The following is a 23,885-nucleotide window of genomic DNA, read 5'->3' on the forward strand; positions in this document are numbered from 1 at the left end:
TGACCGCCCACTCCTCCCCACCCACACACACACAGATTCTGATTCAGTGGTTTTGGGCTGGGGTCAGCAAATGTGTGTTTCATATAAGCCCCCAGGTGGTGCTAATGCTGGCTGTCTATGACCCATACTTCAAGAAGCACTAGTCAAGATTTCTTGGCAGGGTCAGGGATAAATTCTGCCTTTTCCCTGAGTCTCAGTTTCCTCATCTGTGGAGTGCCAGTTAGAAGCTCTTGCAGGGTTGTCATGAGAACTGAAGTGCCCATGCCATGTCTGGCACACAGAAGATGGCCAGGGAGTAGGAACCCTTTGCTCTGAGGAACAGACACGGTAGGAGATGGTAGGCTGTGTGGGTAGAGGGTGAGGGTCTGGAAGCCTTGCCTACTGTGGCCTCACCTGGCACCCACCTATTCCCATAGAAACACCTGGCTGGCCTGGGTCTGACTGAGGCCATCGACAAGAACAAGGCAGACCTGTCGCGCATGTCGGGCAAGAAGGACCTGTACCTGGCCAGTGTGTTCCACGCCACCGCCTTCGAGTGGGACACAGAGGGCAACCCCTTTGACCAGGACATCTATGGGCGTGAGGAGCTGCGCAGCCCCAAGCTCTTCTATGCCGACCACCCCTTCATCTTCTTGGTTCGAGACTCCCAGAGCGGCTCCCTGTTGTTCATTGGGCGTCTGGTCCGGCCCAAGGGCGACAAGATGCGAGATGAGTTGTAGGGCCCCGGGAGGGTACGAGATGGCAGGAGGCAGCTGAAGGCTCCTGAGATATGGGTGCTATGGGGGTGGGGGGAGCTGAGGTACTCACCTTGGATATTCCATGGGGTGGGTGGGTGGGTGGGGGAATAGCCAACTTTCTGTGTCTGAGGAGACCTTCCCAGCCTGGACATGGGTACCAGATATCATGATGCTGTGGGACCTGGACAGTAGTCATCATGCCCTGCCCTCAGAGTCCTAGGAACAAGCCTGCCTCAATCAGTGTTCATATTTATAGCCAAGTGCTTTCTCATCTGTGAGACGGAATTGAGCTGGGGGGTTCAGCCACGCCCTTGTGGAATGGGGAGCCTCTTTTCTGACACTACCACCACCTCAGCCCCCTCCTCAGCTCTACCCCAACCTTGTCCCAACTTCCCTCAACTATAAAACAAGGTGCTGCGGCCCCTGGGACAGGCACACCCACAGTGGCCCTGGCCCCAGTGAGGGGGATCAGGAAATAGCACATGGCGGGTGGGGCTCCTGGGCACACTCTGGTCAAGCATTATAGGGATGAACTTTTCCCCTTTAACAGATTTTCAATGATGGGGAGAAAATGAACCTTTGTTGCTGTCAAACCAAGAACTTATTTGTACAATTTTTTTTTTGAATAAAATTTTTTCAGTGAAATTTTCTTGGTGCACAAAGATAATTGGATCAGAGATTCCCATGTCATTCTGCCCAGGGCACAAGAGCTCCTTCTGTTAAGCCAAGTTTGCTACTGACAGCCCATCTCAGGCCCTGAAATGCTGGCAGCTAACTGTAGATGATAGTGTGTGGCAGGCCTGCTGTGTGCTGACTCAGGAGATTGTTTTTCGGCTCTGTCTGCCCTGGAGAGGTGGTGGCTGCAGGGTCAGTGTGATGGCGTTGAACCTGGAGTCCAGGGTGTCCCGGTCCTGTTGTCCAGGACCCCAGGCTTCAGCCCCCTAACCTTTCACTTCAAGCTGATTTCATCCACATCCAGGGCCAGAGGGTACAAGCTTCAGGCTGCCTGACTGAACATGGCTTTGGAAGGAAGGGGCTTGTGGGATCCTTGCTCTGTGTTTTGCGTTTGTAGCAGAAAAGGAGGAGGGACCTGACACAGTCCGCCTCACTTTGGTTCCCTCTCCTGGTCCTCCGGGCTCCTACAGTTTGGGGAGGGAGAGGGCGTTTGGGATGCACAGGACAGAAGGTCCACATGGCTGGGGAGGCAGAGGAAAAAGCGTTCTTAGCCCATCTGCTGCTTGCTGGCTGTGTGACCTTGGACAGTCACTCCCTCTCTCTGGGCATCTCTTTGGCTTCCCCATCTCAACAACTTGCTCTGGAGGTTGTTGGTGAAGGGAAGGAGCCCCTGCCTGGCTGGGCAACCCAGTTGGAGTCCTCTAAGATGTGAATGGGGCTGCAGAAAGGCCAGCTGATTCCCATTATTACTGTAACAGCATTTTAACACAACTGTTCAGAGCTCTAGGTCTGTGCTGTGGACCCAATAAATGAGGTCAGTGCCCTCATGGGGCTTCATCTAGAGGCGGAGACTTAGGGACAGTGACAGGTGTGTTTGGTACTCACTGTGTTCCAGTCCCCTGGATTGTTCTGCTCTCACACATGCCACGCATTCCCCTGCCTCGGGGCCTTTGCATTAGTTGTTCTTTCTCCCTGGCAAGTGGTTCTTCTAGATCTTTGCAGGGCTGCTTTTTGTCATCCAGAAAGCTTAATGAGGCCTCATCTGCTTAGTGAGGCCTTCCCTGACCAACCTAATATAAACAGCTCCTCCCCCACTTCAATATCTCTATTACGTTTTCTCGTTTTACTAACTCCTTAGCACTATGAAATTATCCACCTATTAACATATTCACTGTCCCCCCACTATTATAAGAATAGGAACTATGTCTTGCTCATCACCATATGTCCTGCACCTAGATTCAACATGATACACATATAAGGCACCAAACATATATGCGGAGTAAGTAAGGGAAAAGGCTGTGTTAGAAGGGCACCAGGGGGCTGGCCGAGTGGCGTGTTAAGAGCTGGCTTGGGACGCCAGAAGGCCCCGGTTCGGATCCCACATATGAGGGCCAGTGACACTGCCCTCCACAGCTAAGATGCTGAACAACAGCTCAACCTGTGGCTGGGTTGACGTGAGTCACCAGTGTCGGCGTGGGCTGCAGCCCCTGCTGTAGTGGGTTGCCATGGGCTATCATGTGTGGCCAGCAGCCAGCATGAGCGGCCCTCAAGCCACCGTGAGCGGCTGTCCAGAAGCCGGCGACTGATCTGCCTCGCCTGGGAAGAGTGCAGTGATGGTGCCAACTTGGGCCAGCGAAGCAACGTCCTCCACAACTAGACTGAAGAAAAGGACAGCAACTCGTCTGTGCCCCTTCCCCCAATTCCCCAGCGCTTTTCCCATCCCCCAATTCCCCAATTAAAAAAAAAAAACTTAAAAAAAAAAAGAAGGGCACCAGGGCTGTGGGAGCCCAGGGGTGGAAGCCACGGCTGCCATGGGGAGTACAAGGAAGGCTTCTAGGAGGAGGTGACAGGGTTTGCCTTGAAGGGTAAGTAGGCATTTCTCAATCAGGATAACTTAATATCAGCTGGTACTACCTTTGTGTTTTGCTTCTACTATGTGCTAAATGCCATGTCAGTTACTTGATTATATATGTATAATTTCATCTCAGCCTCCTAACAGCTTGGTTAGGTAGACATTATCCCTATTTTACGGGTGAGATAACGGAGGCTTGAGTGAGAGAGGTTAGGCGACCTGCCCTGAGGCCCTGGGAAATGCTCCTCTTCAGTTGTATAATTGTTCTTCCTCCACACCACACAGGAAGGGCAGGAGAGGAACTGGCCAGATTCTAATAATGAAGGTGCACAACCTGCTTACAGTCTTTATACGACGTTGTCTCACTTAATCCCCACAATAGCCCAGTTAGGTGGGAAGTCATCCTAATCATACAGATACAGCTCAGAAATGGGCAGAGACTAGACTAGAAACCTGACACCCCCCCGCCCTTCCCGGCCCAAAGTTCAGCCTGCAACAACCCCCCACCAGGTGGCAGTAGGCAACGAGAAGCCAGGCCCGAATGTGAGGGCCGCCCAAATGACACAAAGCGGGGCCTCCCCGAGGACACTGGACTTCATCCGGGCACAGGGAAGGGTGGTGAGAGGTCTGTGCCCCCACCGCGCAGTGAAGGGTGCAGTTGCTTGGTGTGGAGAGTGGCAGGGCAGGTGGTGGAGGTAGATAGGTCAGGGTCGGGCTATTAGCACAGCCATGGCAGCTTCCTGCCGGCGTTCAGGGAGAGGATCGCTAAGTGGAAAAAGGAGTAAAATCGCGGCTTTCCCCCCACATCAGTCACCAGGGGCTCCCGCGAGGCCTCGGGGGTATCCAAGGTCGGCCTCCAGCTGGCGCCAGCCCCTCTCAGGGCGGGTGGGTGGAGGGCATGGTCCGCGCCAGCTCGCCCCAAGGCTTCTTTCGCCCATCTGCCAACCCCACACGTCCCTCCCACAGCCCAACCCCGCGTCCCGAGGCCCCACCGAGCTAGGCTGCACTGGCAGAGGAAGCTGCCCAGTGCCCACAGCGCGGCCGCTGGACGGGGGTGAGCTCGCGGGCGTGGCGGTGTGCGAGTGCTCAGACATCCGCGGACTGGGCTGTGGGCGGACAGGGTCGGAGACTAGCTGTAGGATTTAGAGCTCTTGGGCAGAATCTGAGCATCTTTGGGATCCCAGTCTCGGATGCTGAACCACTCGGGTTTGGCCCTGGGCCAGGAGTGCAGGCCTCCCCTTGCAGAGCTCCGACCCGCCCTGTCTCCTCTTCCCCACCCTTTCTCGGCTTCTCTCCCTCTCCTCGCCCACAGGCTGGCGGCATTTGTAAAGGCAGAGTCGCTGGCTGTGACCAGCCAGGGTCCTTTATCTGGGTTCCCCAGGCTTCTGAGGGAAGGGAGGAGGAGAGGGCGGGATGGAGGTGATGGATGCTGGGGAGGGGCTGGAAAATGGCTGCAGCAGAGAAGAACCAGGGCTTGAATGAAGTCTGCATCTGGGTTGGGCTAAGAGAGTCTAGTTCATTTCCCGCCTTTCCGTGCCCCAGCCCAGGACCAGAGGCCCTGGCCATCACCTCCCCAGCGGGCTTTCTTTCTGTGCAGTGGAGAGCTGGACGTGGTGTGGGTGGGGAGGCTGCCAGCAGCTCACCCCTGAGCTAGAGGTTTTCTGTCTCAGGAGCTCCTCTAATAGTCAGGAACGTTTGACAAGTAAGAAAATTGGTGTGGCTGGCACTGGGCTGGAGCCCAGATCTGCCCTCTCCCAAGTGGAAGTTGCCATGGCCCACAGCCACCTCATCTGTACTCTCAGCTTTTGTTCCTGGGCATCGCTCTCCTCTCTGAATCGCTTCTGGCACCCACAGACCCCTGGTTTCTCCTTACAGCTCAGGGCCAGCCCTTCTCAGCTTCCTTTGTGCACTTCTCTTCCTACCTCTTAAAAGTGTCCGGAGCTTTGAGCTGGGCCCCCCTCTTCCCATTCTGACACTGTCCCTGGGGGAGCTCAATGTGGAGCTTCAGTGACCGCCCACTCCTCCCCACCCACACACACAAAGGCAGCTGATCCCCAGATCTTATTCCAGGCATTCTCCCTTCACAGGTCAAGCCCTGGTAGGTAATGGCCTTCTGGACACCTGCCCCTGGATGTGACACATCTCAGGGATGGCACCATCACCTGCCTGGCCCGTGGGAATGTGTGTATCATGGGACTGAGCGTGTGGGTCTGAGGGAGAACTGAAAGGAGGGAGGTGTCCATACGCAACACTTCTTAGCGTCAGTGAGGCCTTTTTTTTTTTTTTTTTTTGTCTGTAGGACTCTATTAAAACGCACATGGCAGCAAGCTCTGCATTGGACCAGGAAGACTCCTCAGTGTGTGTGTGTGTGTGTGTGTGTGTGTGTGTGTATAGAGGTGGCTTCTGGGAGCAGAACAACCTGGTGCTGTTGGGAAAGGGGTGAGGAGCTAGGCCTCGGGCCAGTTCCTCAGAAAAATTTGGACGTCATCAGTACTTCCTGTGGTGATTTCTCTGTAAGAACCAAGCTGAGCTCCTTTAAAAGGAGCTCTTAAAAAAAAAAAAGATCTTTAAAAGGAGTTAGTGTCCATAATAGGTCATAGAGATCTTAAAGGGGTAGGAATGTTCCTTGGGAGCTGGCTTTGGTGGGGCAACAGGTGGCGCTCCTCCCATCCCCCTAGGTCCCTGCGTACTCTGGGTTTTACCGGGGAGGCTATTGTGGCCCAGACGGTGGGATCCTCACAGGACCCATCTCTGACCAAGGCAGAGCTACAGCCCCACTAGCAGCTCCCATCTTCTTCCTCAACCTGCCAGCAATACACAGCCCACAAGACTGACCCCGACTCCCTCCCCAAGGTCCTGGGATTCAGAAAACTGGTCACCCCTGCCTAGCCCCAGTTTTCTGCCCCAGAGATCTTCTATACCCCTTGATCAAGCCTTCATGCAAATCAGGTTCCTTTAATTCAAGGACTCCCAGGGAGGCTTACCCTGGCCCTCCAGCCACACCCATGGTGCCCCTGCCTAGGCTATCTGAACTCCATGGCCACTTTCTCCGAGAATCCTTCTTTGCTGCCCCCACCAGTCATCATCTCTTCACTGTCTTCTCAAACCAGGTCTTTAGTTGTCCCAGGCCCTCATCCCACACCCCCTTTTCTTGTCATAAGCCTGGGACTTTTTTACCACAGTGACCTCAATGCTCAGTGCTGAGTGAGACACAAAGCGGGGTGCTAAGGAAAGTCTGCTGTGTGCATTCATGAATGGCGGACTTGAGGCATTGCTTTAGAAGCCCGGCTGAGCTGTCCTGGATACTGAGTGAGGATCAGCAGATGTTAGGTTCTGTCCACATGAGTGTCCTGGGGCTCTTTTGATCAGAGGCCTGGTTTTCTCAAGAAGCATCACATCTGGATGAGCTTCAGGACTGAGTCCTTGGCAAACAACGGTCTCCCAGAATTACCTTTGCCAGCTGGGTCCCTGCTCCTGTTTCCTCTACAGGCCCCAGTTCTGACCCACCCAAGGGCTCAGCCTGCTGTGATTCGGCACCAGTTCTTAGGCTTTCGTGGGACCTTACCTGGAAAATAATAGAAAATATATGCATTGGTTTCTGCCTCCAGTTCCTGGCACAGAGTTCCTGAAACCCTTGTAATTTCCTGGATGAGTGTCTTTTGTTTTAAGAAGGTGACTCTTGCTGGGCCCTGGGTAGCTTCAGGATGGGTGCTGGTCACCAGAAAGATGAAGCCGTGATTAGAAGCTTGGCTCTTTCAGCTCCACCCCCCGATCCTCCAGGAAGAGGATGAGTTAATGATTGATTATGTCTGTGTCGTGAAAATCCGACATAAAAATCCATAAAAATCCCAAAAGTATGGGGTTTGGAGAGTTTTCAGGTTGCTGGAGGTACTGGGAGTGTGTCATGCCTGGAGAGGGCGTGGAAGTTCGATGCCCCTCTCCCATATCTTACCCTACCCATCCCTTCCATCTGGATGTTCATCTACATCCTTTATCCTTTTATAGTCAGTAAACGTGTTTCTGTGAGCCATTCTAGCAAATTTTTGAGCCCAAGTAGGGGTTTGTAGGAACCCCGAATTTATAGCCAGTCAGAAGTACAAGTGACAGGACAACCTGGAACTTGCTGTTGGCATCTGAAGTGGAGGGGGCAGGGGCAGTCTTGTGGGACTCCCTTAACCTGTAGGAGCTGATGCTATCTCCAGGTAGATAGTGTCAGAATTGAGTTAAATTGTGAGATACTCAGCTCATGTTGGATAATTACTTGATGTGTGGGAGACCCCCACACATCTGGTGTCAGGAATGTAGGAGTGTGATAGTGAAGGAGAAACACAGGTGTGTCCTGTCCTCTGTCTCCTAGCATCTCCCACCCCCTCCCATCTCTTGCTGATGACTCATGGGAGCTGGGGATTTCTCAGGCTCCTCTGGCCCCAGAAGGGTGATGCAGGTCCGACATGCCCCCTTTCCAATGTGCATCACACACACACTCTCAAAAAGAGCCAGAGAGAGACATTGCTGAGCCAGAGGGACCAGTTTTATTATATTCCAGCAAGACTATACAGTACATATTTCATGCATATTAAATGTGAGTCTTCGCTGCCCTGGAGAGGGAGCACTTTCACTGCCAGCTCCTTCCTTGGTGTGTCAAGGGGTGAGCATCAAGGGGAACTCTCAATATATTCTGCATGTGGGACAGTTGGGATCATGACTGGGGGTGGAGGTGAGACAGTGGGCAGCTGAGGGCCCTTGGGACCTTGAGTCTTCAGAGGTTCAGGGACCATAGGACCTTGGTCCTTTGCTGGTGGTGGCACCAGAGGGTCTTGATCTTTTGGAGGCATGGGGATTATAGAAACAGGATTCTTCGCAGGCTCGGGGACCACAGGACCTTGATTCTTTGGAGGCTCGGGGACCATGGGGCCTCGATCCTTAACTAGTGGTAGAACCATAAGACTTTGATTCTTTGGAGGCTCGGGGACCATGGGACCTTGGTCCTTGACTAGTGCTGAGACAACATGACCTTGATTCTTTGGAGACTCGGGGACCATGGGGCCTCGATCCTTGACTAGTGCTGGGACCACAGGACCTTGATTCTTTGCAGGTGCTGCAACCACAGCATCATCCTTTAGAAGCCCTGGGACCACTCCACTTTGATCCTTGCCTGGCTCTGGGACCACTATACCTTGATTCTTTATGGGCTCAGGCATCACAAGACCTTCTTTCTTTATCGGTGCTGTCACCATGGCACTTGGATGCTTCAGATGCTCTGGGACCATAGGACCTTGATCCTTGACAGGTGCTGGGGTCATGGGACCTTGATCCTTCGGAGGCTCTGGTACCATGGAACCTTGATCCTTAATTCTTGCTGGAACCACAGGACTTTGATTCTTTGGAGGCACCGGGAACCAGGAACCTTGGTCCTTGACTGGTGCTGAGATCACAGACCCTTCATTCTTTAAAGGCTCAGGGGCCACACGATCTTGATCCTTAACTGGTGTGGGGACTATGGGACCTAGATCCTTCAGAGGCCCTGAGACCACAGGAGCTTGATCCTTCGGAGGCTCTTGGATCACAAGTCCTTGATCTTTTAGAGGCCCCGGGCCCACGGGACCTTGATTCTTGTCTGGCTCTGTGGCTACAGGACCTCGATTCTTATCACTGGTGGGTTCGACCTGGCTCCTGCAGAGGAGAGAGAGGTGGTCACTGTGAGGGCCAGAGCTCAGGCCAGGGATAGGGCAGAACACAGATAGCCTGTGGAGCCTGGGCAGGGCAGCTCTTGCTGGAGAGCCAGGAGGAGAATCTGATTTCTGTGTGTTTAGTACAGAACATGGGGTGGGATGAAGGGCAGGCTCAGGAATCAGTCATTCAGTGTGCTTGCCAATTGATTATAACCTGCGCGTGGCAGAGGGTGGCACCCAGGTGAAAACAGCAGTACTGTAACGGGACTCAGAGTCCTCCAGTCCGTCTACCTCACACTCCACCCAGGCTGCTCTTCCTTCCCACAGGATAGCTGGGTCCATCCTGGGAGCCCATCTTAGCTGTCCACTCTGATGACCCTATATATAGGCCAGGGTGCTCTTTGTCCGCAGGGCCTTCCAAGGCTCCTTCCTCTCCCCTGCCCAGACCCACTTGTTAACAGCTGACTGTGGGGTGGGGCAAGGGGTCCATGGCATGCCAGGAAAGAGGCAGTGGGAATGCCCCTCTTCCCCCCATTCCTTGCAAGCCGAAAAGTATTTTATCACTGGCATTGTTTAGAACAACCAGCACATGGTGGTAATAATAAGCACACCAGCTTTTAATTGGTTTTATTATTGCTTTTAAATTCTCTATAGACCATGCATCTCATTGTTGTCCATGCCACTGCGACCGCCCCCACCTTTCGTAGGTGACTGGCTGGGACTTCCCATTCAGGCAGTGAAGAGGCCCTGCTCCCCTCACTCCATCTCCACTTCTGGCTCCCTCTCCTCTACCTGAGCCCATGCGCACACTTACTCCAAATCTCTGGGGCTGATTTCCCTGCAGCCAAGAATCCAAGCCTCTCATCAGAATCCTCACAGGCTGCTCCATCTACCTCACTGCAGATACCTGCCCCATCCCTTGGCCCGCCCACATTGTGGAAAGCAGGTGACATCCCTGACACCAAGGGCAAACATTGCCACACTCAGACACTGCCAGTCTAGTTTAGAATGCACACTCCTTCCTTGCTGGCCAGGCTGAAAGTCACCACTCAGGAGCGGCCGTTCGGCCAGTGTCACAAGCTCTTGCACACCTATTGCACATTCCGCTCTCTGACTCACTTCTTTTCCAAGCTCATTTCAGCAACCCAGCAACCCTGTGAAGCATGCAGGGAGGGTTATATCACCCTTACTTGTCAGAGGAAGAAACTGAGGTCCAGAGAGGGCAAGTGAGAGGAGCTGCATGGCCTCTAGTTGGGTCTTTCCCCTCCTGGTGCCTGGTTTCTTTTCCCTATAGCGCCTGGCCCTTAGTAGGTGCTCAATACAGGGTAGCTATTATTACTCTTTCACACTTGGTGACCACTGTTCTTGGCCAGTCTTTAAGCTTAAAACCACTTCAGAATTTTAACATTTCCTATTGGCTTTTAGGACTATGCCTTTCCTGCTTAAAAGCTTAAAGCTGGTGCAATAAGACTTCTATTTAGTGACACTTTCTTAGCTCTTTGGGCCTCAAGTTTGTCATCTATTTCATTAGGTGTAGTGATATTTACTCAAATTTATGATTAGAGATCATATACTTAGAGCACCTTGTACCATGATATTACTATGAAATATTATAATTCTTTTTTATTTCCTTAGAAGTAAAATTACACGTATTTGGACTTCTTTTACTCTGACATATCAGCCTGATCCAGACACTTTTTACTGTATTGAGCACCTTGAGCTGCCAGGGGACTGATATCGTTCAGCAGAGTACTGTGGCACAAGTAGCCGATCCATCTAGTCCCTCGTGATGTCTCTAAACATCACAGGGGACAGGGAGAAGTCAGGGCTGCTCACTGGCTCAGCACCACACAGAGCACAGCTGCTCTGGCCAGATGGACACAGCTGGCTGCCATCAGTAAGAGCTTAGCGTTTGGGGAGAGAGCCAGGCAAAGCCACCAGAAGCATATAGAACCCAAGGATGGCATTAAAACACCTCTAATCCTGGGTGGCTGGCCAGAGAGGAAAAGTAAAAACCTAATTCAGAATAGAATCAAGCAGGACATTGATTAGATACTCCTATCAGGTAGTGAACCACCTGGGTGGGGTCATCCTGAAGGGGTGACAGGAGACACAAATGGTGACCAGGGCGTAGCTTGATCTCAGGGGTTATTCCATTGGCAGGACATGGACTCAGCATCCCCTGCTGGCATGGAGATTAAAAAGAAAGCCAGCCCCATAGTGTGAGTTGCCAAATATTGGGTTGTCGGAAAAGTCGTGACGTAGTTTTTCTATGGTTTTCGTTGTAAAATATGCGTCATGACTTTTCCGACAACCCAGTACATTTCTCTGGGTGTTTGCAGCACTGGCTCCCATGCTATGCCCCAAGTTTCTGTTTAATGAGCACTTTTAGCCAGCTGCATACTAACTCCAAATTTGTGTGGGTATATAAACTGATATTGCTTTGGTTAGACACTTATTTCCTTAGTGACTAAGTAAGTGTCTTTAGTTATGGGAAGGTTTAGAATTAAGATTAGAAGTGATAAATTAAATCAAATCTACCATATTACCTTTTTTTGATATTAAGTTTAGGAAAAACTGGTATAGATTTAGTTTGAAAGTGTTTGTAATGTTTAAAATAATTTAGCATATTAGAATATGTAACAGATTAGCTTTGTGATTCCAATATAAAATCTGTAATGGAATAATTAATTTAGACTTGTGGTTTTAAATTGAAAGACATAAGACAATTCTATGCATTTTGTAAACAACGATGAAACTTCTGTGTCAACCAAATAGTTTTCATAGTTTTAAGCTTATTTTATTTTATTTTAAATTACTTATACTTTAAATTATTTAAGGGAATTGAATGACTTAAGTTATAAAATCACCCTTCAAAGAGATTGTTAAAATTGACTAGATTTTTAAATTTGTTAATTATATCAATTAAGGACCCGGTTTTAAAACATCAGCAGCCTTGGTGGGGTTTTCTATGAACAAAGCTGCCCTCAAGGGCAACATAAAACTCTCATTGACACTGACTGGCCATTGCTTGGTTCCATGATGCTCTGCCAGTCTCCCAGCTGTTAAATGCCCCTCCACTCCCAGTAAGGCTGGCAGGGAAGCAGCACTCAGAGCGCCCTCTGTGTGGCGACAAAGCCGTGCCCCCAGGAGGGGGGAAGCCGGGCGCATGGCTGGTGAGTGGAGATGGGCTGCGTTCAGCTCCACTCAGCTATCAGGCCAGCTGTCCTTGAACCTGCACAGCCGAATCTGGTGCCTGGAGCCAGACGCATACCTTCTCAAGACAGCATATGACACAGACCCCTTCTCCTCCCAGCCTGTGTACCCTCTTGGAAACTAAAACGACCTGCTGGGTTTGTCTCAGTTCCTGTGTTGCTTATTGCCTGCAAGCTCTTGGGCAATTATTCAACTACATTAGACCTCAGTTTCCCCTCCTATACAATGAGGTTAGCGATACAAATGTCAGGGATTATCACAACAGAGAAACAGATGATCCTGTTAGGCAGGGATCTGAAATCACAGTTCTTGATATTTGTGGAGTGCTTGATATTTGTGGAGTACATCACATGAATAAGTCCACTACTATAATAACTGTAGTAACAGTTTACTAAATGCCCTCACACTGGACCCTCAGGGCAGCCCTGGAGGAAGGTAGGGCAGGTGGTGGCCAGTCCTGCAGCCTCACCCTCTTTGCACTGTCCTCTGACTACCCCGTGCTGTTTTACACACTCCCAATGTTTTGTTTCTTTGTTTCTGCTCCCTGGATTGCCCCCCTTCCCTCGATGGCTCGGCTCAGAGCCCACCTCCTCATAAGGTCTTCCTGCATGTATCTCTCCATATTAGTTTTGTCTGTATCTCCCTCGCAGCACCATTTTATAGTCTCTCCCCACATCTATAGAGACCCCCATTACATGTCAGGTCTCCCCCATTAGACTGTGAGTTCCCTGAAGGCAGGGGCCACCCTCTTGGCCTGCAACCCCAATGCTCGGCACAGTTCCTGGAACAAAGAGGGTCAATTATAGATTTATAAATTATTGTTGCTGAAACCTGGGTCACCATCTCTCCCATGGCCCCACCCACAAACCCAGAAGTCATCCTTGAGACCTCCTTCTCCCTCAAAACCTTCACCCTATCTGTCAAGAACCATTTGTGCCAGCTCCTAGCTTGTATCTCTTGAATATTCCCACTTCTTTCCCTCCCTCCCTTCTCCCCACCAGCTGTGACACCATCTCTGTGGACCAGTGTCACAGCCTCCTAACTGGTCTTCCCTGCTTCTCCTCCAGTCCATTCTTCATACACAAATCAGAATTATCTTTCAAAAAAGCAAATCCTTTCCCTGCTTGCAACTCTGCAGTAGCTTCTCTTTGTGCTCAGAATAAAAAGTACATCCTGTTACGTGGCCCCACCTGGCTGACCAGCCGGCTCCCACCGCCTTCCTGGCTCCTTGTGCCCCAGCCTCTTAGGACTTTGTTCTGTTCCTCAGTCTGCCCTGCTCCTCTCCATCTTTCATATGCTGTTGTCTCCTCCTGGAACATTCTCTTGCTCCCTCTTCCCCTGGTTAATGCCTACTCATCTTCCGTCTCTCTGCTCCCTGGAGCACTTTCCCAGGAAAGCTGTCCCCTGCTACAGCTGTCCCCTGTCCCCTCCTTGTCCCTGGCCCCTTCTTTTCTACCCCTTATAGCGAATTGCTTGCATTCTTTTGAATTAATGTTTCCCCTACTAGACTGAAGCATTTAGAAGGCAGGACCATGTCACTTTTGCATATCATTGTACCCTCTGTACCTGAAACAGTACCTGACCCAGGGAAGGCCCTGATGACATATTTGTCAAATGAATGAGAGACTTTCCTGTGCCAGGCTCTGTCTTATTTGTAAAATGCAGTGTTCCAAGTTCACATGAGACATCCTGAGTCTTAGGAACTTGATTTTCTGCCTTTCTTCCTGTTTCTATGGAGATAGGCAATGCTTCCTGGGTATATACACACTGACTTTGGATCCAAGCTAGAAGCACGATTATTGGGCCTTCCCCAGACTATCTGCATAATCTACCATATGGTTTTTCCTTCCCAAACTGTCTCCTGATGGACCATCAAAGCAGCTGAGAGCCCGGGCCGTGCTCCTGTTCTAGAGCCCTATTCAGAAATCAGGGACCTGTGGGTCCTGTGCTTGAATCCCTGCCTCCACAGCTTGGAAGAGCCCTGAGGAAGAAACTCATATCTCTGGAGCAATAACCACATGCCAGCCTGGAGGCTAGGTGTTCTAACACAGGTCATTTCTTGTAACGTAAGGGGCAGCCTGCTGGAGGAGAAAGTGGACTGACTGGACCTGAGGCCAGAAGAGCTGGGTTTGAATTCTGACCCATCTCCTTCCTAGCTGTGGGATGTCCTCACAGGCGTGCCAGGCTCTGGGCCTCAGTTTTCTTAATCTATAAACTGGGGATCACAGGGCCCACCTTCCAGGGAGGGTTTGTTTATGAGAACACTCATGGCATGACCCCTAGAATACAGGTGATATTTAGTAAACGCTAGTTCCTAAGAGGGGCTTAGTGAACTGGTCCAACTGTGTTCCTTCACAGATAGGAAACTAGGCCCAGAGGGCAAGCCACTTTCCCATAGCCACACAGCTGACAGAGAGCAGGTCGGGGACTAACACACAGGCCTCTCAACATCTCAGTGGGTGGGTGGTAGGGATGGAGCAAACTCACTTGAAGCAAAGATGGGCAGGAGGGTCTGAGCCAGGGCCCAGGCCGACTGCACCTCAGGGGCTCTGGCAGGAGGAGGGTGGGGGGACAGGGCAATTTCACGGCTTTGTTCCCCTCCTGTCTGCTTCCGTGGGCCCCGTGCAGGTGCTCACATTTCCCAGACACAAACAAAGCTCCCATCGTAGTTATGGGAAATACAGCTACCCGAGGGGGGCCGGGGGGGGGGATGCCAAGGGAACCATCTTTGAAAGGCTCATTATTCTTATGAAGAATCTGCAGGAGATAAGGCGTTCTCAAAACAACAGCTCTCGTCCCACTTTGCTCCCCCACAGGACTCCATGGTAGCCTCAATTTTAGCAATTATCATGGTGTCTGGTAATTACCTGCCTCTCCCATTAGCCTGTGGGATGTGTTTCGTTCATCCCTGTATTGTCAGTATCTAGTGTCTGGCTCAGTAGTACCTGTCAGACATTTGTGGGAGTCACAAATGGCTGGTGTGTGGCCTTTTTTCTCTTTATTCTTTCTCTTTTATCCATTCACTAGACAAAGTCTGTGTTAGGTCCTGTGCTGGGAGCATAGCAGCAAATGAGATGAGGGCCCTGACCTGAGGGCCACTCCCGCTCCAGCCCTAGACCTGTGTGGAGCAGGAGACAGACCTATAAGCACACACCATGGACACTGTAAAGCGACCAATGTGCCTGCATCACCACCAGCCCTGGCCCTAAGCCTTCATCAGCCTGTGTGTCTTCAACTAGGGCCCAAGGTCCCCTCAGGGGCAAAGATGTCACTCGCTGGAGAAGTCCTCCCTCTCTGTACTATGAAATCACACTTCATAGAGCCAAGTTAAAGGCATTCAGGGCTGGAAGGACAGACCTGAGGGTCATCGGGTCTCCTGAACTCCTGCTGCTATCTCCCTGCCAGCTGGCCCGCCACTGCCCACATTGCCCCAGGGTGGGGCACACACCCAGTGAGGCAGCCCACCTCTTGGTGGCCCAGTGTTTAGACTCTGAGCAGAAACCTGTATTTCTGTCAGTTCCACTGCTTCCCATGCCTGCCCTGATCTGGGTTTGTGCTGTGGGGCCACCCTTTCAGAGACTGCCACACTGCCTGCCCCAGGAGAGCCTTTCACAGATATTTGAAGGTATTTGAAAGGAGCAGCAATTATGTCCTGGCTTCTCTGGGCAACACATGCCCCACAACAGCTCAGACATTTGGCATCCAGAGTCCTTGCTGTCCCGACTGCTCTCCACACAGCACATCTCAGTTGACTTCCCATCCTTTGGAAAGTGTGACCCCAGAACTGAAAGTGATATTGCAGGCGTGGTTACCAACTAGGACACACTGCCTCTGCCCTGGAGTGTATACCTCCATTGACAGCCCTTGGCTGCTTTAGCTTTCTCTCAGGCACATCAACATGGCTGCCAACACCACCCCTCCCCATCTGCCTTAGCGACCCCTACCTCAGTGACTGAAGATTAGCTCTAGGGTCACTTCCTCAATGAAATCACTCTGACCCCCACCTCTAGGGGTCAAGTCCTCCTGTGTCCCCTGGACACTCCCTATCCCTTCACAGCAGCTGACCGGATGAGTGGGCAACTGTTTTGTAGCTGCCTCTTCAGATGCGGGCTCTTTGAGGGTAGAGACCATGTCTGCTTCATCTCTCTTTCCTTGCTCTTTCCCTCCCTCCCTCCCTCTTTCCCCCTCTCTCACCTTCCACCCTCTTTCTTCTCTCCTCTCTTCCACAAACATTTAGTAAGTGCCCACTATGTGCCAGGTCATTGAATAGAGTGGAGAAGCAGAGAGCTCTGGTAGGGGTCTGACATACACTGACAGACCGCCACCCTAAATGAGAAGTTTTAAAAGGAATCCGCACAAGATCAAATTCTAACAACCACATTTAAACGACACACAAATGATTTCCTATTTTTAACTGACTTAGCACCCTTTTTGTCATCCTAAACTGTAACTTCTCTTCATGGTTTCCTAAGAGGAATTTATATACAACGTGGCACATCGTATCCTCTCACAGCAGCCCTGTCAGCCAGGCAGACAGGGGTCACCCACAACCCCATATTCCTGACTGGGGTGGGAATGAGGCTCATTAAGGGAAGTAAGTTGCCTAAGGTTACATAATGAGTTTGAGGCCATATCAAGACTTTAACCGAGGATGACAGACTTTCAGTCAAGCGTTTGCCTCTCTACAACAATATCCCTCATGGGTGTGACTTCAACTACAGAGATTCCAAATTTGTCTGCAGATGTCTGAACTGGGTCTGGTCTAAGATAACTCTGGATCTACCTCGTGCAGGAGGCTGGAGCCATTGACCTCTGCCGGTCCCAGCTCTGAGCTCTCAACTGCATCTCCTGAGAGAGTGGCCCCTCTGGGGGCCAAGCCTCCAACAACCAGTCCCCCTTCACCTTGGCCCTTCCTGCATTCACTGCACAAAGACTCCCCCTCCCCCCAGGTTTACCCCATGATATTCAGCAGACCCTGGTAAAGAAGAGAGGCCCAGAAAGCAGCAGCATCCTGGTCTGAGAGTGCCCATCTATACCCACACCTGTAAGCCCTACCTGTATGGCTGCCAATTGGTCCACTAGCCTGGGGCCACACAAAGAATTCACAAAATGTGGCTCATTCGTACAGGAAGAACAGCTAGGGCCACGGCTAGGAAAAATGCTGCTACCAAAAAAAAAAAAATGCTGCCACCACAAGGCTTAATTCTGGGCAGGGGTGCAGGTGGGGATGGGGCAGTGGACTGGGGGGTGGTAACTGTGCTAATCCAACTCAGCATTGGTGGCTTTCATCTGGCTAATTTTCCATAGACAACAGGAGTACTTAGAATCATCGAAGGTTTCGGAGTAAGGAAGGGACAGGATGAAGACACTGCTATTTCAGGAGGATGCACATTTTCTTTACAATAGGGATCTCAGAGATGGTCCCAAATACTGCACAAAAATGAGTTTTAGTCATGCAAACTTGGGTTCAAATCCTGGCTCACCACTTACAAGTTGTGTGACTTTGTTATTTAATAACCGAGTCTTGATTTCTTTATCTGTAAATGGGGATGATACCTACAGATTCTCTGGCCCTATTGGGAGGATTAAAGAAGAGCAAGTGTGTAAAGGCCAAATAAATGTTCATTGCCTCCTTCTAGGCTGTGCCAACCTGCATTTTACGAAAGTGGAACCAGAGACCTGGGGCAGATTCCTCATTCAGATCTTTCTCCACTAGCCCAGGTTCCCTGCAGGCAGACACGTTCTCCTGAAGTACAGGGAAATGGCTGCACGAGGTGGCTAGACCATTATGTTTTCTGCCCTGTGTTGTTGATGTCATCCTTTTTACTGTTAAATACCTTTTCTAGATATAACCTGCTTAGAAGAACTAAGTAAATTCTCATGTGCATAATAAATATTTTAAAAAGCATCCTTGGTTGTTTTAACACCCAGAAGGCAAAGTCAAGGGCATAGCTGATTGTCTCAATGGGCTGCCAAGACTGATAGTTTTGCTAATGACCCTTTTTAAAATGTAAAGTGCTGGACTAAGGCAAACAGGCCTAATGGCTCAGTTCTTGACTAGCTCTGTGCTCCTGGCAACTTGCAAATCAATTTCTGTACTTTCCCCCACCCCATCTAAAGCAAAGGATGGGATCTTGAGCAATTAATCAAAATTGGCTTCACATGTCCAGAGGGGATCAATGAAAATGAACGTGTAATTGCAGAAATGGAATCTGTACGGGATGATTTATAGGTGCTTGGAGAGGAGGGGCCAGGGGAAGGAAGAGGGGAGGGGACAGAGTAGCAAGAGCCACACGAGATGGCTTTTCTCTCAGGCTGCTGGGTGGCAGAGTGAGTGAATTTACTACATGTAGCTCCAGCTACCATACCATTCGGCTCAAGGGGGTAAGTAACTGAGAAGTGGTAGTAGCAAAACTATCCTTAAATAAACTATTGACTAGGGCATTCCACTTTACAGTCTACAGAAGCCTTTTGCATGCATCCTCATTGGAACAGTCCTGTGGATCGGAAACAGGTATCCCTGCTATCAGAACTCTTACCACCTGCTCTCCCAAACTCTGGAACCAAACAGGGTCTGATAGCACTGTATCCCTTCTGACCAAACTCCTACTTTCTAAATTTGAGAACCAAATAGATTTAGATAGTGATGGATACTAGTATTGCTGTTATCTCTTTGACGCTCAAAGAAATTAAGACACTCAGCCAAGGTCACAAAGCTAGTAAACAGTAGAGCTTGGATTTAAAACCAGGCCTGTTGGCTCGAACTCCCAGCCCTGCTTCCTAAGACATGCCCCGGGAGGGACGCGTCTCTGCCATGGTGGAGTTAGGAGCTCAGCACTGAGCAGGGGCTGGGATCAGCCAACCTCTTAAGATTACCCTCTAACCAAGAGTCTGTGGTTTTTTGAAGTCAAGACTGTTTAGAAAAAGTGACTACATGAAGTACAGAGGCAGGCTGACCACACTAAAACCAGCCGTCGACTGCTCTGTGCTCTGCTATTGGCCGTCAGCACTCTCAAAACCACCCCTTTCACGTGAGCAGAGCCAGTTACTAGGCAGAATAAAGCCTTGTGGAGGCACTGTGGTGAATATGAAGGCAGATGGTGAAAGTCGTCATTCATTCGCTCACTCGTTATTCATTCAACAGGCACTTGAGAAGACAGTCTGTGTGGTAGGCATTGGGCCAGAAACGAGGGCTAAAATGATGAACAGAAGGATCTGGTCCTTGCCCTGGGGGAGGAAAGTCCAGTGGAGGGACACACACATGAGCGAATGACACAATACACGTGGTAAGTTCCATGATGAAGACACACACATCTTACCCAGCCTGGGTGGTGCGGGAAAGGCTTCCAGGAGCGGTCCCCTGAGCGGAGTCTTGAAGGATGAGTTAGCCAGGTGGAGAAGCAGAAGGGCAATCTGAGCAGGTGGGGCGGCGTGGGTAAAGGCATGGAGGTGAGAAGCGGCATGGTGCACTGAGGGGACAAGAAGCTTCCAGAGACTGCAAGGAGCCCATGGATGATTGAAAGCAGGGTGTGTGACATGGTCAGATTTGCATGTTTGAAAGATCCCTCTGGCAGCTTAAACCAGTAGCAGTGGCAGTAATTCATTTCTCTCAGCATCTGAAGCTCCCTGGGCCCCAGATCAGATGTTTAGGTGGAGATAGTTAAAATACAGTGCCAAGTTCACAGAGGATTGAAGGCCCCTTATGTGAAAAGGACAGAGAGTTAAGCTCAGTTCCACTGTTTGAAATAAAATGCACGCAGTGGTGGTCTCTGATCCAATGCCTCCGGTAATAGACAATAGGTTTTATCTTGGTATCTCTAGTACCAAGTATATTTCTTATGAATGGAAAATTTGTAGAATCATTTTGTATTCAATCATGATGCATTTTGGTCACCCAAAGGCGAAAAAAAACCTGTGTATTTGGCTAAGACAAGTGGTCAGTTCAGTCAGGATGTTTGAGCTAGTTGTGTGTGCATCCCTGATCAAATTCTAATTCCCCTGGTTTGTATCTGGGTCCCAAGATTTAAAGAGGATCTAGGTAAGCCATCTGAAGGGCCCGTGTGGCCCGATTAGACTGTGGCCCTGTACAGTGTGGTAATTTAGTTGAGTCCAAGTTGTCTGCAACCTGACTCACTGTAGGCCAGCCTCAGTGTCCCTCAGAGAAGGGAGAAAGGGCACAGGCTATGGAGTGGAAGACCTGGGCTTCATGCTTCCTTTGTTTCTCTGAGCCCACCGAGCTGGCAGGCACTCCTCCTCTCTGAACGCCCCTTTCCTGTCTGTTATCTGGGCAAGCACCTGTTCCGCAACTATAAGAGGGGCCAATGGAACAAAGAAATGCTTTGTGAGCAGACAATCAATATAAATTGTTAGACTATTATTGCTCATGTCTGTGGACTTAAGGTACTTGAATAGCTGGAATTCTTAAAAGTGCTCTTCCTAATCCGAGTGTTTGCCTCAATCAACTTCACATGTTGTCAGAGGTTACTCATAGTTAGCTATCTATCAGAAAGGTAGTGAACACAAACCTTTCAAGTACCATAAAGGAAAGGGGAGGGGCCTGAAAGGACCTGTATTTAGTGTCCGCTATGGGTTCCCTGCAGCCATCATGTCATTTCATCCTCACTCCTCTTCTCTGAGGGGGTTATTAGTGTCCCAAGGAGGTTAGTGCATGACACAGGGTTGCAGAGCCAGCACTAATTGCCATCCATGAACCTGTAACTGTCTAAGTGCACTGCCAATGTTAACCAGTAGTCACATGATAAAGAATAAGATACAGGCAGGCGTAGCTTAACGATACTGAGGGTTTGGTTCCAGACCACCACAATAGAGCAAGTCGTAATCTTTTTTGCTGGTGGAAGGTCTTGCTTTCAATTAGTAAAAAACGCAACATCTGTGAAACTCAATAAAGTGAAGTATAATAAAAAGAGGTATGCCTGTATGTAATTATGTTAATTCTGGTATTACAGGTATTCTAGGATGGTCTCGGTGTTAGGAGCATCTATACCTCAAGTGGCAGTGGGATGGAGAAGGTTTGGACTATGTGCCTGGTTCTGCAAGAGTGGAGACTCAGAGAGGGATGGTTCCGTTGGTTTGAAAACGCTGCCTCTTATGTCTCAGTGGCCTTGGCTGCCCCAGCCCTACTGGCCTCAGGTGGGACTGGCGTAAGGCCTTGCCTTAACTGTAGATATTCCACACATAGTGGCTACATCCTAAAAGGATCTTTTTATACCTGTGGTCCTGAAAATGTAAACTGCTTTAAGACATGTTAGCAGTAAAAGGATCTTGAAACCAATGTGACATGCTGAGGGGTTCCCAGCCTTTGTGAAATGGAATTTGACACTCCCCAAATCTATGAGAAGCAGGTTAGAAAATTTTAAACCCGAGTGAAAAGAAATGAGGGAAGAATTTCACCAAGAGCACACAGATGCTAAGGAAGAATTAAAATACACATAACTAATTTAGCAATAACGATCTATTTTAAAACTAGAGGGCTGGTTTTAATTTTGTTTGTTTGCTGTTTTAGGGAGGTGATATTAGTAATGAATTATAGATTGACTTCCTGGGCTTTGGGCAGCATCAGGGCTCACGGTGGGAAGCTCGGGGTAAAGCTGCGAGCGAGCCCTACCCTTTGGGCAGCATCGATCCAGCTGGCCAGGCTCCCCACTTCCTGCCTTCGCATCGTCCGATTCTTGTCCACTCTCATTCTGAGTGTGTCCGTCAGCTTATTCTCAGTGTCTTCATCTACGTGTTTCTCTCTCTCTCTGCCTCTATTTCTACCTTTCTTTCTTTGTCTCCTGTCTTTCCACCTCTCTAAATCCCTGGTTTTGATCAAAACAATCCTTAACAGGTCAAAAGAGAGCTCAATAATATACTTTGATGTATGTTTTATATATTAAACAGCATTTTGTGTCTTCTGCCTCATACAAAATTTTTCTGTTCATCCAGAAAACAAATATACTCGTAGAGTGTTTTTTCATATGTTTGACCCTTGATTGAGTCTTACCACGCCTCCTCCCCAAACCCCAGAAATTGGAGACAAACAATAAAGCTCCTAGCCTAAAGCGAGAGAGGACCTGTGGTTGTTGCCCGGTAGGTGGGCGCGGGTGAGAAGCATGATGGCAGAGAGCATGCAAAGGTGTTGAGTGCACGCTGGGTGTATGGAATGGAGATCTCTGTGAGCGACTGCCCCCTCACATGGCACCAGGCCTTTCCACGACAGCTCTGCCACCCTCCAGCTTTGGCCCTGACTCTCCCTGAGTGCACTATTCCCTTAGGACCTGAGCTCATCTGGTGTTGGACCTCGCCACACCATTGCTGTGTGGCTCCCTCTGTCTGGCATGCCTTGGCCACCTGGTCATCACCTGCCCATCCACTGAGGTCCTCCCTGATCCACGGAACCAGCTAGAACAAATTCCTCTATCCTGCCCCTCTGTGATCAGAGGTCGGGGCTCGATCATTTTGGATTTCCTTGTGCCCAGCACAGTGCCTGATACATAATAGGTATTCAACCAACGTATGCTGGAAAAAGGAAGAGGGATCCCATAGAGAATCTTTTGTCTCCCTTCAGCAGAAGGATATCAAAGTGGGCAAAATTGGCCCTAGCTCTGAGGTTGCTACCCAGATCTGCCCTCCTTCCTGTAAGCCTGCCCCCGCATAATTGCATCCCACCCACTCTCCAAGTTTCCCTCTCCCATTAAGCCTTCTGATTCCCTCCTTCTGGCAGTAAGAAACCTGTCCTTCACCGGAGCTCCCAGCTACCTGGTCTGTTGTTACCTTATTTGGCCTCTCTTATTGCTGTTTCCACACCCCTGTGTCAGGCACACACAAGACTGTTGCTCCTGTAACCCACACAGTGAGCCAGCCCCCGGAGGGTGGAACCTCCACAATGACCAGGTTAAATGAGTAAGTGAAGGCATCTCTCCCATCCTTGGGAGGAAAAAAAGCCAGAACTGACAGTCCTGCTACAGGCAGGAAGCGGGTGGAGAGTCAGGGCCCAGCCTCCCAGCATGGCGAGGAGGTGCTGGACACAGGTGGTCACTCATTCCCGGAGACATGGGTTCAAAACGTTACACTACCTTGTTGGCCAGTGGGTCTCCCGGTCCATCTTCGCCTTTCCCAACACTTAGCTCTGACTGCTCGCAATTAGTATCTGAGAGGCAATCTAAAAGAGTCAAGCTGCGTTATGGAGAACCCCAGAAAACCTTCAGGGCACAACTCCTCTTGGGGAAGAGTGGCTCAAAAGGCAAAGGTTGGTCCTTCACCTATTCAGCTGGGCCTTACCAAGGAAATAAGATCAAGAAAGTGGTGTTCGTCTTTAGCATTTATTTATAATTGGAAAAACTGTTTGTTTGTTTGTTTGTTTGTTTTTTCTGAGCAGGCACAGACCACAAGCACGTCACAATCAATTGGCTATACATGAATATTTTTGTCATTTTCTTACTAACAGCAGGAATGAAATAGCACCAAGAGAGGTGTGCGCTACACATTACATAGACAACCTGTGGTATGCAACAAAACCCAGGCCACAAAATCGTAATTAGACACTTCCTGTCTGCCTCAGAGAGGCGAAGGTATAATGGACAAAATGGGAGTGCTAGCCGGGAATTCATAGCTACAGGAGCCAATGCCTAGCTTTAGTGATTCCTTTTGCCAGCAAGCGAATCAGGCCATGAGAAAGCTTCAGTCCTCGCTCACTTGCCAGGAGAGTTGAGGAAACCACAGGGAAAAGTACAA

The 23,885-nt window shown here is 50.0% G+C and overlaps 2 protein-coding genes across 3 annotated transcripts in view; one reads left to right on the top strand and one right to left on the bottom strand.

The window, feature by feature from the left end:
• SERPINH1 (serpin family H member 1) overlaps nt 1-815 on the top strand; it is a 9,319-nt gene extending 8,504 nt beyond the window's left edge. For both annotated transcript variants that reach the window (XM_019649452.1, XM_019649451.1), the window contains one exon: nt 417-815. In XM_019649452.1, the coding sequence (XP_019504997.1) occupies nt 417-719 (303 nt within the window). In that variant the 3' untranslated portion in view covers nt 720-815. The remainder of the gene's footprint in view (nt 1-416) is intronic.
• Nucleotides 816-7,777: 6,962 nt separating this feature from the next.
• Nucleotides 7,778-23,885, bottom strand: part of MAP6 (microtubule associated protein 6) — an 82,170-nt gene continuing 66,062 nt past the window's right edge. The window contains exon 4 of the mRNA XM_019649425.1: nt 7,778-8,937. Coding sequence (XP_019504970.1) covers nt 7,920-8,937 — 1,018 coding nt within the window. The 3' untranslated portion in view covers nt 7,778-7,919. The remainder of the gene's footprint in view (nt 8,938-23,885) is intronic.

The sequence above is a fragment of the Hipposideros armiger genome, unplaced genomic scaffold, assembly GCF_001890085.2.
Source record: "Hipposideros armiger isolate ML-2016 unplaced genomic scaffold, ASM189008v1 scaffold_132, whole genome shotgun sequence".
NCBI lineage: Eukaryota > Metazoa > Chordata > Mammalia > Chiroptera > Hipposideridae > Hipposideros > Hipposideros armiger.